The 12,513-nt window shown below is 51.3% G+C and overlaps 1 protein-coding gene across 10 annotated transcripts in view; it reads left to right on the forward strand.

Annotated features, from left to right (window-relative positions):
- Positions 1-12,513, forward strand: part of Fhad1 (forkhead associated phosphopeptide binding domain 1) — a 114,945-nt gene that overhangs the window by 59,096 nt on the left and 43,336 nt on the right. For all 10 annotated transcript variants that reach the window (XM_040757481.1, XM_040757482.1, XM_040757483.1 and 7 more), the window contains 4 exons: positions 3,600-3,670; positions 4,628-4,768; positions 9,402-9,509; positions 9,741-9,848. In XM_040757481.1, coding sequence (XP_040613415.1) covers positions 3,600-3,670; positions 4,628-4,768; positions 9,402-9,509; positions 9,741-9,848 — 428 coding nt within the window. The remainder of the gene's footprint in view (positions 1-3,599; positions 3,671-4,627; positions 4,769-9,401; positions 9,510-9,740; positions 9,849-12,513) is intronic.

The raw sequence follows: 12,513 nt of genomic DNA on the forward strand, positions 1-12,513 counted from the left end.
AGCCTTGAAAGTCAGCTGCCCCCTCTCGTCTTTCAGGCTCCTTGATAAGGGAGAGAAAGGATTGTTGAGAGCTACCTCTGCGAGCCTGCTTGTCTGTGTCCATTTCTGCAACTGGGGGGGGGATCCACACTACTAGAAGAGCTAAGTTAGGACGTATCTTTAAGAGGGCAAAGGAAGAGGAGAGGGGAGAGGAGGAGGGGAGGGGAGAGGAGAGGGGAGGTGGAGGGGAGGAGAGAGGAGGGGAGGGGAGGAGGAGGGGAGGGGAGGGAAAAGGAGAGGAGGGGAGGGGAGGGGAGGGGTCGGGCCGACTCCAAGAGAAGATGCGGGAGCAGAACCCCCTGTGAAGGATTCATAACAGCAAGGATGTTCCCACTGACTGCCGGGCAACCTGGTCTACCAGGGCCAACCTGGTTTACCAGACACAGCTCCAAGTTTTTATGGCTGGAGATTTATGCTCAGCTGGGGCTGGGATTTGCTATTCATCTGTTTCACGTGGGTGAGCAAGGAGTTGGTTCAGCAATGAGTATGGAGGGCATGGAGAAAGAAAGGAGGAAGGAAAGAAAGAGGAAGGGAGGGCAGGAGGAAGGAAGGAAGGAAGGAAGGAAGGAAGGAAGGAAGGAAGGAAGGAAGGAAGGAAGGAAGGAAGGAAGGAAGGAAGAAAGACCAGGTCACGCTAGCATTCAGGAGGAGAAGTAGCAGGTGAGACCCAGTCGAAAGAAGAAATAATCAAGTTGCCAAACAGCATGCAAACTATGTTCCTTTCCTTTTCCAGTGTCAGTATCTGACCAAAAGAAAACTCTGGGAACAGAGCGCAGAATTATGGAATGTCATGGCAGCAGGCTAGATCACAGAGGGCCTTTACCTTCATTCTGTTCTTCAGCCCCTTTGAGATTGTTTCTGTTTCTTGAGGCAGAGTCTCATGTGACTCAGGCTGGCCTCGATCTTGGTATGCAGATGAGGGTGACCTTGAACCTCTGACCCTCTGACACCCCCCCCCGCCTCCTGAGTGCTGGGGTCACAGGTATGCACCACCACCTGCAATTTATACCTGTGCTGGGAATCGAACCCAGGGCCTCCTACGTGTTAGGCAAGCACTCTACCCACTGAGCTGCACCCTGGCCCCAGCTGTTATTATGTGCTGGCTGCTGTGTGGAACACTGAAGATAGCCATGAGCTTCTTCCCATGACCAACTTGTGTAACCTTTGGACTTTTGTGATGAACGCGTGAAGCTTTTATAACTGGAAACGTAGCATCTTGCTCTTCTCCCCAAGGGTAAAATCCCAGCAGGATCCCATTTCTCCGCTGGCTCTGGAGATACAACCCAAATTCCCTCTCCACTTCACCTTCTGTTGCTCCTCTCTCCCCTGGTCCTCTGTAGATCCCTCCCTTGACTGGCCCTTCTCCTGTCTCCTGGGTGGCAGGCGGTGGCTGAGTGAGAGCCTAGACTAGCCCTGGCCACAGGCGGCATCCAGGTCCTCTCTTACCAGCTTCCCCCAGGGTCCTTCCAGTAGTTGAGATTCCAGGTATCTCAGAGCTAGCCGATGCCCCTCATCCTTTCTCTCAGCCCGCTTCTGCAGCCTAGCTCAGAACATCAACTCTGACCACCTGGCCATGCCTTTGGTTACAAGCAAGTTCCCGGCCTCTAACTCAGAGCAGGAGTCTCTAACATCTCAGGGGTATCCGGCGGCGCATCTGGAGGCCCCATTCTGACGATGGGCTGACTGACTGAGAGAGATACTTCTGGCATCTGGCAGAGGCCATGGAAGCTTGTGAACCCCCTCCCCCATGGCAGTGGTTCTCAACCTGTGGGTCTGCACCCCTGTGGGAGTCACATATAAGATATCCTGCACATCAGCTATTTACATTACGATTCATAACAATAGCAAAATTACAGTTGTGAAGTAGCAACAGAATAATTGTATGGTTGGGGGTCACCGCCACATGAGGAGCTGTGTTAAAGGGTCGCAGAGTTAGGAAGTTTGAGAACCACCGCTACAGGCAGGGCACAAGACAGCTTCCGTGGCAAGGAAGGGGCGGGCCTACCGCGCCGGTTACACTATAGTGAAGACGCCCCATCAGCCCACTGCTCTCTAACCATCCCAGCTTTCATTCTGCAAGCACGTTCTTCCCAGGGCTGCTCACTGCTCAGTCGGTGGTCAAGCAGCCTGTGACTCAGATCCTGCATCACACTGACCAGAGTACCGGGCCTGTCGTGGGCAGCCCCAGCTCAAAGCCCATCTATCAGTCGGGGCGATGACAGGATGCTGCTGTGGCGAGAAGTTCACTGACTCCCAGAGCACCAGGCACACAGCGAGGGGGCGGGGGGGGGGGTGCTCGATACATCTCCTCCCGGGGCTGTATATTTTAGGCTCCTCCCCAGGCCTGCCGGAAGTGATCTTCAGGTCTTTAGCCTCCCATTCAGTTCCATCCTCCCCTCCACCCAGGGAAATTGCATCCCTCTCTGGTCCCCGTGGGTCTTCATCCTCTGGTCTTTCTGCTGTGTGCGGCTCCAACACGAACACGTATGGACTCTCTTACTACACTAGAGGTCAGCAGTCTAGACCAGTTGCCTTGTTTTTGTTGTCTTGCCTCTGTCTCCTTCCGAGAGCAGCGTGAGTACGTTGAGTCTGCACGGGTAACCCTGACTGAGCTCTACAGCAGGGTCCTTAACCTAGGCCCACTGGCAACGCCCCTGTCTCCACCATGCACTCACAGGTGCCAGGGGCTATAACCCAGCTATTGGTGGCATCGTCCCTCAGCCAGCCTCAGCTTCTATTCTGGAGTGCCCTCCCGCCCACTCTGCCCACACCTAGGGGCTCCGCAGACAAACGGCCCCTCTGCTGAGACCCTCACACGCCCCTGCTGAGTGGGTGCTACCCATGGTCCGTGTGTGTTTATCTGTCAGAGGGGACCTGTGGCATCAGACTACACTGTAAGGCCTGGAAGGGTGCGGTTTCACAAAATTCCCCACTCTCAATTTGGATACAGGAAATGTTTTTTTTAAATAAGTGCCTTATTGATAGACTTTCAGTGTCTACCAAAACAAAGCCCTCCATGCTTTGGATTTGCGACTGGCCTATCTAATAACCACTTACAAAAATGTTACATGACAGCTTGCCCTGTCTTCATGGGAGGGCTGTAGTACCTGTGTCCATCTGCCTACGTGCAGATTCCACAGTTGGGGGTGTGGTGGTGCATGTCTGTACCCTCAGCCAGTAGAACACTGAGGCAGAAAGGTCACAAGTTCAAGGCCAGCCTGGGCTACATAGCCAGGCCATCTCTCTCTCTCTCTCTCTCTCTCTCTCTCTCTCTCTCTCTCTCTCTCTCTCTGTGCTTTTTTTTGAGATAGGGTTTCTTTGTGTAGCCCTGGCTGTCCTGGAACTCCCTCTATAGACTAAACTGGCCTTGAACTCACAGAGATCCACCTGCTGGGATTAAAGGTGTGCACTGCCACCAAGGGACAACACCACGTCTCAAAAAGGAAAGGAAGACATAAACAAAAAGGGAGGGGAAAGGAAGGGAAGAAGGGAGGGAGGGGGAAGAAAAAGACACAGGAGATAAATTGGTACTCACCTCTCTTCCTGCCCCTCTTTTTAAGGGTTCTCTCTGTGTCTAATATATCTTCTGGAACAATACAAGAAAATTATGTGCCAGACCCAGGAACTTAAGGTGATTCTTTAAATTCTCTTCTCCCCCTCCCCAACTGTGGTTTTGAACTTGTTCTCATGCTGTGGGTGAGTCAGCCCCATCCTCCTGCAGGTGACAGCTTTTCCATTTGCACAAAGGGAGTGAGCCAGTGTCTGAGATGGCCCACAGAGGCATAGGCAAACACAGGGCACCTCCCCTGTCCGGCTCCTGGGCTAACCAGAGCTCGATTTCCTCTGCAGAAGGCCAGAGAGGAGGCTCAGCAGACCAAGGTGCAAGCCTGACCCCTGAGTTCAATCCCTGGGACCCACATGGTGAAAGGAGAGAACTGACTCCATCAAGCTGTCCTCTCATCTCTGCATGAATGCCACGACACATGCATGCACTCATGCACGCACACACACACACACACACACACACACACACAGAGAGAGAGAGAGAGAGAGAGAGAGAGAGAGAGAGAGAGAGAGAGAGAGAGAGAGAGAGAGGGTAAACCAGATCTGGCCTGTGGACGGCAGTTCATCAATCCCTTACTGTACACATGGACATCAGTGTTCAGAGAGGCTGGTGATGATCTGACTGCCACACAGCTATTTGGATAAAGAATCAAAAGCAGGGACCTTCAGACACTTCTTGCTGCCATTTACGGAGCCCTTATTACCACCATGCCCTGGACTAAGCCCCCCCATCATCTCACAAATAAGACGCACGATGACATGACACCTCCTGTTTGGAATGGGGGCACATGTAGAATTAACTAGAACAGGGATTTCTATCTAGAACTAGAGTGTGACACCTTAATATTCTTGCTGCTTCCTCACAAGTCACTTCTCCAGACCAAGTGTGGTTCAGCCATGTTTTTAAGGAACTTTTATGGGAGGCTTTGCTCCCTGGAAGATAAAGGAAGTGTAAGGAAGTAGGAAAAGGACTCCAGTCTCCCTCCCCCCCCATGGACTTGGGTTGCCTTTTCTCTCCATGCAGGTCCAGATGAGCACTTCTCAGGAAACTCAGCAGTGTCTGCAGCAGGAACACCAGGCCGAGAAGGAGAAGCTGAGCAAGGAGAAGCTGGAACAAGAGGAGAAGCTGACAGCCAGAATCCAGCAGCTGACGGAAGAGAAGAAGGTAAGGTGACCCGTGGCAGTTCCTTTGAGGCTGGGAAGTGAGGTGGGAACTTCCAGTGGGTCACTGGGAGCCTTGGGTTGAGCAGTGATCTCCCAGCTTATGGACTGGTGTACTGGATCTAAAGCAGTTACTTGGAGCATATGGCTTGGTTCTAAACCCACAGCAACCATCTGGAAAGATGGCTCAGTGGTTAAGGGCATTCACTGCTCTTGCAGGGGACTGTGGTTTGCTTCCCAGCACCCACACGGCAGCTCATAACCATCCATAACTCCAGTTCCAAGGGGTCTGGTGCCCTCTTCTGGCCTCTGTGGGCACTACACACAGATAGCACACATAAATGTGGGCAAAACACCCATATGTATTATGTAAGAATAAATAAATCTTTAAAAAGAAAAAAAATCACAGAAAGATCAACTGGGAAAGGCAGGCACGATGACATTTCAGGAAACGCTACCCTACTCATGTTGTATTGCAGTTGGCTACACAGATAGGGGTGGTTACTGCAGATCCTGGATTGTAAGTGACAAAGCATAAGCAAAATGGGATTCAGGTCACTCCAGCCTTTTTCTGTCTAGATACATAGCTAGGAAAAACTGGCCCAAACTGCAGCCCCACCCCCAGAATTCAGGCCACTGGAGAGCCCTGCAGCAGCGCCTCACACACTAAGGCACAGTGACTGCTCTAAGGGCCTGTTTGTGGTGCAGAGTCCATGTCACAGTTCTGACAGCACCCTAGAGTGTCATGACACCCAGATCTGCACCCTAGACATAGTGTTGGGGTACCCAGGACTTTCCCAGAGATGTTCTGAGGGAAGCAACTCTAATCAGATACTTTATTAAGAATAGTCTGTTACATACTTAGACTCATGGCTGTGATCACCTTCACAAAGCCTGTGCAAGACTGGGCCTGTAGACATCCTGTCAGGGAGGGGCAAGGAGCACACAAGGCTCTGCCCCTCTCTGGGGACCCATAGGCAGCTAATGATTGGAGAGAGAGAGAGAGAGAGACAGAGAGACAGAGAGACAGAGACAGAGACACAGACAGAGACACAGACACAGACAGACAGAGACACAGAGAGAGACAGAGACAGACACAGAGACACAGAGACAGAGATAAACAGACAGAGACAGACAAAGATAGACAGAGACAGAGAGACAGAAACAGAGACAACAGACAGAGAGTTTCTCCAGTGGTGTAGCCACTGGCAAGGTGCCCCCTGCCATGCTCCTGTAAGCAAGCCCTGAGGGAACAAACTGAGTCACAAAAAGAGGGCAGGAGAGATGGGGGAAGGGAGAGAGAGGGAGGGAGGGTATGAAGTACAATGGGGAGCATCTGAAAAGAGAAAACGTATCAGGGAGCAGGAGTGGGGAAAGAGAGGGCAACGGGGGTGAACGTGACCAAAATACATTATATACATGTGTTTAAATGTTATCATGAAACCCGTTATTATTTATACTCCATATATGCTAGTAGACAAGCATTTAAAAATTACAGAGTCTGGGCTCACACCCAAGACCTGTTGGATCATTCTGTGTGGAGAAGGCAGACAGACAGTGTGTCTCTAAAGCTAGTTTTTGTCATTCTCCTGTCTTGACGCCTGAGGACCCGCCCAATGTTCCACTGCTTTCTTTGCTCTCCTCCTAAGTCAGTGACTCATGCATGACCTCCTTGCTCGGCCATATTTTGTCATTTAGACTCCGAGGACAAAGGTGGGAGTGTAGCTCAGGCTCTGGGGTTGGTAACATTCAAAAGCACAGTCATCGTCACAGTCGGAGTGGGTGTGGAGGGCCATGCACACTGTACCCTTCTTCCTACCTGCCCCCATCCACCAGTCCCCAACTCCTCCCAGGCACCCCTTCCCTCCTCAGCGAAGGACAAGGCCTTCCACAGTATTGCCACCTCTTGCTGGCTCTAATTCAGTGGCTCCCAACTTGGACAGTCTGTCTCTGTCGCACGCGCACACACACACACACACACACACACACACACACACACACACACACACACACACACACTCCCCAACCCTCTCTCCAGCCTCCAGCTCACATGCGGTTCCTCTGGGATATCTGTCTCCTCCTCCTCCTGCTTTCACTTTCCTTCTTATTAGTTATTCAGCGTGTGTGTGTGTGTGTGTGTGCTCCCGGGTGTGTATGTGTGTGTGTGCTCCCGTGTGTGTATGTGTGTGTGCACGTGTGTAAGTCTGAGTGGTGATCAGTTCCCTCCTTCCAGCATGGGGGTCCTGGGAATTGAACTCAGGCCATCAGGTTTTGCAGTAGACATCTCTGCCATCTCACCAGCCCCCTTTCTGCCTTGTGAAGTGGAGGCTATAAAATAGGAGAAGCAACTGCCAAAACTTGCCTGTGATCCTTGTAAAGGTACGATTAGTGATGGCCACTGTTTTTATCAGCCTTCTTATTGCTATGGCAGAGTGCCTGAGGTTGTTTGTTTGTTTGTTTGTTTGTTTTTTAAGTCTTAGAGAAGAAAGGATTCTCAAAAAAAAAGTATTTTGTGTATACAACAGTGGGCTTCACTGTGACATTTTCATCCTATATAGCGTTCCACTTTGTGACATTTTCCTCCTACGTAGCGCTCCACTTTGACCATGTTCGCCCCATTACCCTTGCATATCCCGCTCAGTCGCTCTCCTCCCCCAAATGGTTCCCTCGGCTTACATGTCACACTCTCCACACATGTGGAAAAAACATGAAATAGGGTTGAGCATGGTGACACACGCCTTAAATCTCAGCACTTGGGAGGCAGAAGCAGGCAAATCTTTGGGGGTTCGAAGCTAACCTGGTATACGTAATGAGTTCCAGGCCAACCAGGAATACATAGGAGACTGTATCTCCAAAATAAAATCTCATTATGCTTAAATTAAAGGTATAATCCAGTGTTGGATTCATAGCTTCTCATGCAACCTGTGGACCAAAGCTTGGATCTCCCTCATCAGTTCCATGTACGGGAGAAAACATGATGCTGGTCTTTCTGGGTATTCTTTCACTTAACACGGTGATTTCCAGTGCCACCCATTTCTCTGCAGACTATAATTCCTTTCTTCCCTACAGCCTTTGGACTTTTCTTCCACCATGTGGCTCCCAGATATTAATCTCAGTGGCTAAAGACGCTCGCTGAGCTATCCCACTCCTCCCCCTACTTGATTTTTGAGACAGAGTCTCTCACTGGCCTAGAACTTGCCAAGTAAACTAGATTATCTGACCAGTGAGCCCCCAGGAATCCACCTGTCTCCTCCTCCCTGGGACTGGGATTACAAGGGCACACCACCATGCCTGGCTCTTTTTTTTTCCTGTATGTGGTACGCATGCAATCATATGCACTTGGAGGTGTGCATACGTGTGTGACTGCAAGTGCATACGTGGGTCCAAATGCTGCGCACATATGCACTTACATGTGGAGGCCTCCGTGATCACACTCCACCCATTGATTGAGTCAGAGTCCCTCAGCTGGGCCCAGAGCTCACAGATACAGCTAACTATTGAGTTTTCTCCGGGGCTCCCTCTTCTCTGTTTTTCAGGCACTGCCACACCCACCTAGCATTTATGCGGCTGCTGGGGACCTGAACTCTGGTCCTCTCGCTTGCACATTTCACCTGCCACGCCGTCTATCCAGTCCCACACTTATTTTTAAGTGAATGCTGGGCATCAGCTCAGGTCCTTGTGCCTGCAAGGCAAATGCTTCACTGACAGACTGAGCCATCCCCCCCTGGCTGTCCTGGCTTTTCAGTGACCCTTCCTCCGGTACTCAGTCTCTAAAAATAGGCAAATTTTATCTCATCCCTCGGCCTCCCTCCCATGAATCCTGGCTGCTCCAAGGCCTTTTCTTTAAGTGTCAGAAGAAATGCCAGGCTCCGTCATCAATCCAGCACTCATTTTTTTCATCCCTAAACAGCTCCCTCTTAATTTGTGTTCATACTTCTTACTGTTCTAGGCCGGTGTCAGCCAGCTTCCTGCAGAGAGCCAGGCAACCAATGTTTTCATCATTGCAGGCTACTTTTTTTCAATCTGTGCTGTGGCTTGGTAGCTCTGCTCTTGTACAAAAGCAGCTGTAAACCACACACCAGCAGTGGGCATAGAGGGTCCCAATAAAACTTTATTTACAAAGTAGCAGTGTGGGGAGGGGCGTGTCTATAAGGCATTTTGCTAGCCTTGGTCCTAAACTCATCTATCTTCAGCCCCACCACCCAGAAGTCTTCTTCATCCCTGGGCATCTACCTGCCCCAGGGCTGGCAGGAAGTCTTTCTTGGGTTGGTTTAGAACACACTTTAGAGTCTATGAGGCTGCTTCTCTGATATCTCTAACGAAGCCTGTCTACCCCTCTGCAGCGTGGAAGCAGGTGGCTGTCGCTGGGTCAAGACCCTGATCTTTTTGTCATCCTTTCCTCACATCAGCCCACTGCTGGAAGCATCAGTCCTGATCTTATGGTACAGATAGTGTCCCAGCTGTCAGGGCCCATAGGCTCCCTCCAGGCTTTCACCTGGCCCCTGCCCCACTCCAGAACCCACGCTCCAGCCCACAGGCTCTGCTGCCCACATTCTCTTCAGGGTGTGGTAAGCACCAAACAGAGAGCCTGGCCAAGTCCGTGGTTTCCAAGTCTAACAAGGGTCTTTGACTTGCAGGCCCTGGAGACAACTATTGCCCAAGAGCAAAACAGAGCAAAAGAGGCTTTAGAGGCGGAGCAGAGGAGAACCCAGGAGGTGGAAAGTTGCTTGGCCTCCCAGAAGAAGGTAAGCAGCTCGGAGAGGGGGAGTTGAGTCCGCCCACAGTTGAATCGGGGTCCAGAGTTGTCAGGGTCCATCTGAGGTTCTCACAGAGACCTGCTTCTCTGGAGCCCCCAGAGCCACTGGTTCCTCTGCCTGGGCATGCTGAGGACGGCAGGGCAAACCAGACAGAGCCCAGGGAGAGTCCAAGGCCTGCCATGGCAACAGGTGGACTCAACAACAGCTGTTGGCTTGCAGACTTTGGAGGAGAGCATCGATCAGGAGAAACACAGATCCCAGGAGGCCCTGGAGAAGGCACAAACTCGAGTCCGTGACCTGGAGAGCCAGTTGGCCTGTCAAAAGGAGGTACACCCAGCTCGAGGAGGCCGGCTGGAGGGACTGTGGGAGACCTAAGGAAGTGGGGTGTGGGGGCTCTGCCCTGTGCTGTTTGTCCTGGCCTGGGCTCTGCAGTTGGGAGAAGCACAGAGGGCTTGGAAGAGAGCCATGGAGATGTAGCCTTGCCAACCAGTTGAGAAAAAAAAGAATGTAACTGTGGTGAGCCAGGTATGGTGGCTCCTGCCCCGTCACCCTGTCACTGGGAGGCTGAGAGGATCCCTGTGAGTTTGAGGCCAACTAAGGTTGTAGCACAAAGGTTCCGTCTCGTGGGTGACAGCATAAGTACAGGCTGAGACAGGTTGGGGCCGCAATCACACATGTCTGCTCCCAAGCATCACATGGGGAATGGCAGGATCTTGAGGGAACAATTCAACAACATCCTAACCTCACCCATCTTCAGCACCAGCACCCAGAAGTCTTCAGCCCTCGGCAGACGGATGCCCAGGGCTGGCAGGAAAGCTTTCTTAGGCTGGGGTGAGTCAAGCTCTCTCTAGCCAAAGGGTGACCATCACCAACCCATCTCAGCCTTCCTCTTCCACACAGCAGTCCAGATGTTTAAACATCAGGCACTGACTCCTACATCCTTCCCAGCCACCACCACCCCCACTTCACCCTGGTGCCCGGCCATGCACAGTAGGCTGGGAACCTGGCCTGGATAGCCTTCCCACACCTGCTCGGTGCTCCAGAAGTCACCGGCCTGCAGTTCAGTGGATGAAAGGGCCTGTAGATGTGTTGCACCTAGAATGTTTTGGTTTGGACTCTGAAAATATATTTGAAAATCCATATTTCCTTTCTCTCTTGAAAAGTCAAAAGCTTCTGGCCCTCATTTCCACTTTGGAGAAAGTGTGTGTGGGGGGCACTGGAATAGATCCTGGTGGCAGCAGTGGGGTAGTTCTCTAGGCTTCTGCCCTCTCATAAGCTTTGAAGTTAGGAGTTCATCACCCATCCTCTTCCTAAAGAACAGTCGCCAGAACCAAACTCCATACTCCAGCCGGAGACGCCTGGGAAAGGGTTTTCCCCTCCTCGTTAAAGAGGCCAGGTTTCTGTGGATATGCCCAAACTCTAGCCCACAGGAAAGCCCTGTCACGTTGTCAGTTTGCATTTAGCTTGTGGTCAGTCCCAGAGCCCTGATCCATTTACGCATCATGTGTTGTGGAACATTAGCTGAATATGTGTTGCATTTGTTTGTGCTGTGGAACGTCTGTTTAGTGACGCAAAAGATGTGTGGCCTTCATTTATATTGCATGTGTTTAACTCTGTGAAGCTGTGTTACTTTGCCTGTCTAAGTCACCCGATTGATTTAGTAAAGAGCTGAATGGCCAGTAGCTAGACAGGAGGGGGGTAGGTGGGGCTGCCAGGCAGAGAGAATGAATAGAAGGAGAAAAGGAGAAGGGAGAGGAGCAAGAACAAGAGGAGAGAGGACACCAGGGGCAGCCACACAGCCACACAGCAAGCCCCAGAGTGAAACATAAAGAAAGGTGTATAGAATAGAGAAAGATAAAGGCCCAGGGGCAAAAGGTGTTGGCATTTCGGGCGGATTTCGGCACCAAATGTAAGCATTTCAGGATGGGATCAGGATGGAACAGGAGTGGGTCAGGTATTCTGGCACTCGGGAGTCACAGAATACTGAGTGTTACACAGCTCAGATGAAAAGGTGTCCTGGAGCTCAGGAGCCAAGGACTACCACAGGTTGCAGTAAACTTAGCTGCTTACAGCCCAGCCTCAGGGAAAAGCTTCCCCAGTGTATCGCTCTGCTCAGGCAGGACAGGGTCTTCCAGCTGGGCATGTTCGCCCAGTGTAGCAGTTTTGCTCCGCAGGAGGTTTCTTGGGCTTCTTGGGCGAAGTTGCTACAGTTCAGCTCTGCTCCGGGAGAGCAGAGAGCAGAGCAGAGAGTGGGGAGCAGAGTGTAACAACTCTGCTCTGCCAAGGGAAGGTTTCCCGAGCAAGTGTTACAGCCCTGCTAGCTCGCTCTGCCCAGGGTCACCTCTGCTCCATCGCCACCGCAAAACAAGATCTTCACCCAAAGCTCACTGAAGGGGTTTATTGGAAGGGAAGAATCCAGGAGAGTGACTGCCCTCTGCCAGAGTGGAAGAGGACAGCCCGGTAGCACGAACAGCCGCAAGCTGAGCAGACACAGGGTTTATATAGGGCTTCCAGGGTGGGGATTGGTCAGATTTTAGTGCTGAGCTCAGATTGGCTCGAGCTCTGCTCAAGGATTGGTTAGTTTTCTGCACAGGTTAAGGTCAGATTTGGCTCTGGCTTCAGGGCCAAAGTGTGTTTCTTTCTCTGGTCCTTTTTAGCCTTTTGGCTCCAATTTTAGGGCCAGGGTACATTTCTTTTGCTGACTCTGATTCCAGGGACAAAGTGTGTTCTTTTGGCACTGGTTTCAGGGTCAGGGTACATTTCTTTAGTTCTGGTTGCAGGGCCAAAGTATGTTTCTTTGCCCCTTTTCCCTACAAAAGGTAGACGGGATAATTTAAGAAAAGTTGGCTAGAAACAAGCCAAGCTAAGGTCAAGCATTCATAAGCAAGAATAAGTCTCCATATATATTTGGTAGCTGGGTGGCAGGGCCCCCCAAAGAGTAAGGAATAAAATTAAAAAAAAAACCTTTTGATAATCCCACAGTCCTGAAGGG

The sequence above is a fragment of the Mesocricetus auratus genome, unplaced genomic scaffold (assembly GCF_017639785.1).
Source record: "Mesocricetus auratus isolate SY011 unplaced genomic scaffold, BCM_Maur_2.0 Super-Scaffold_100014, whole genome shotgun sequence".
In the NCBI taxonomy this organism is placed as follows: Eukaryota; Metazoa; Chordata; class Mammalia; order Rodentia; family Cricetidae; genus Mesocricetus; species Mesocricetus auratus.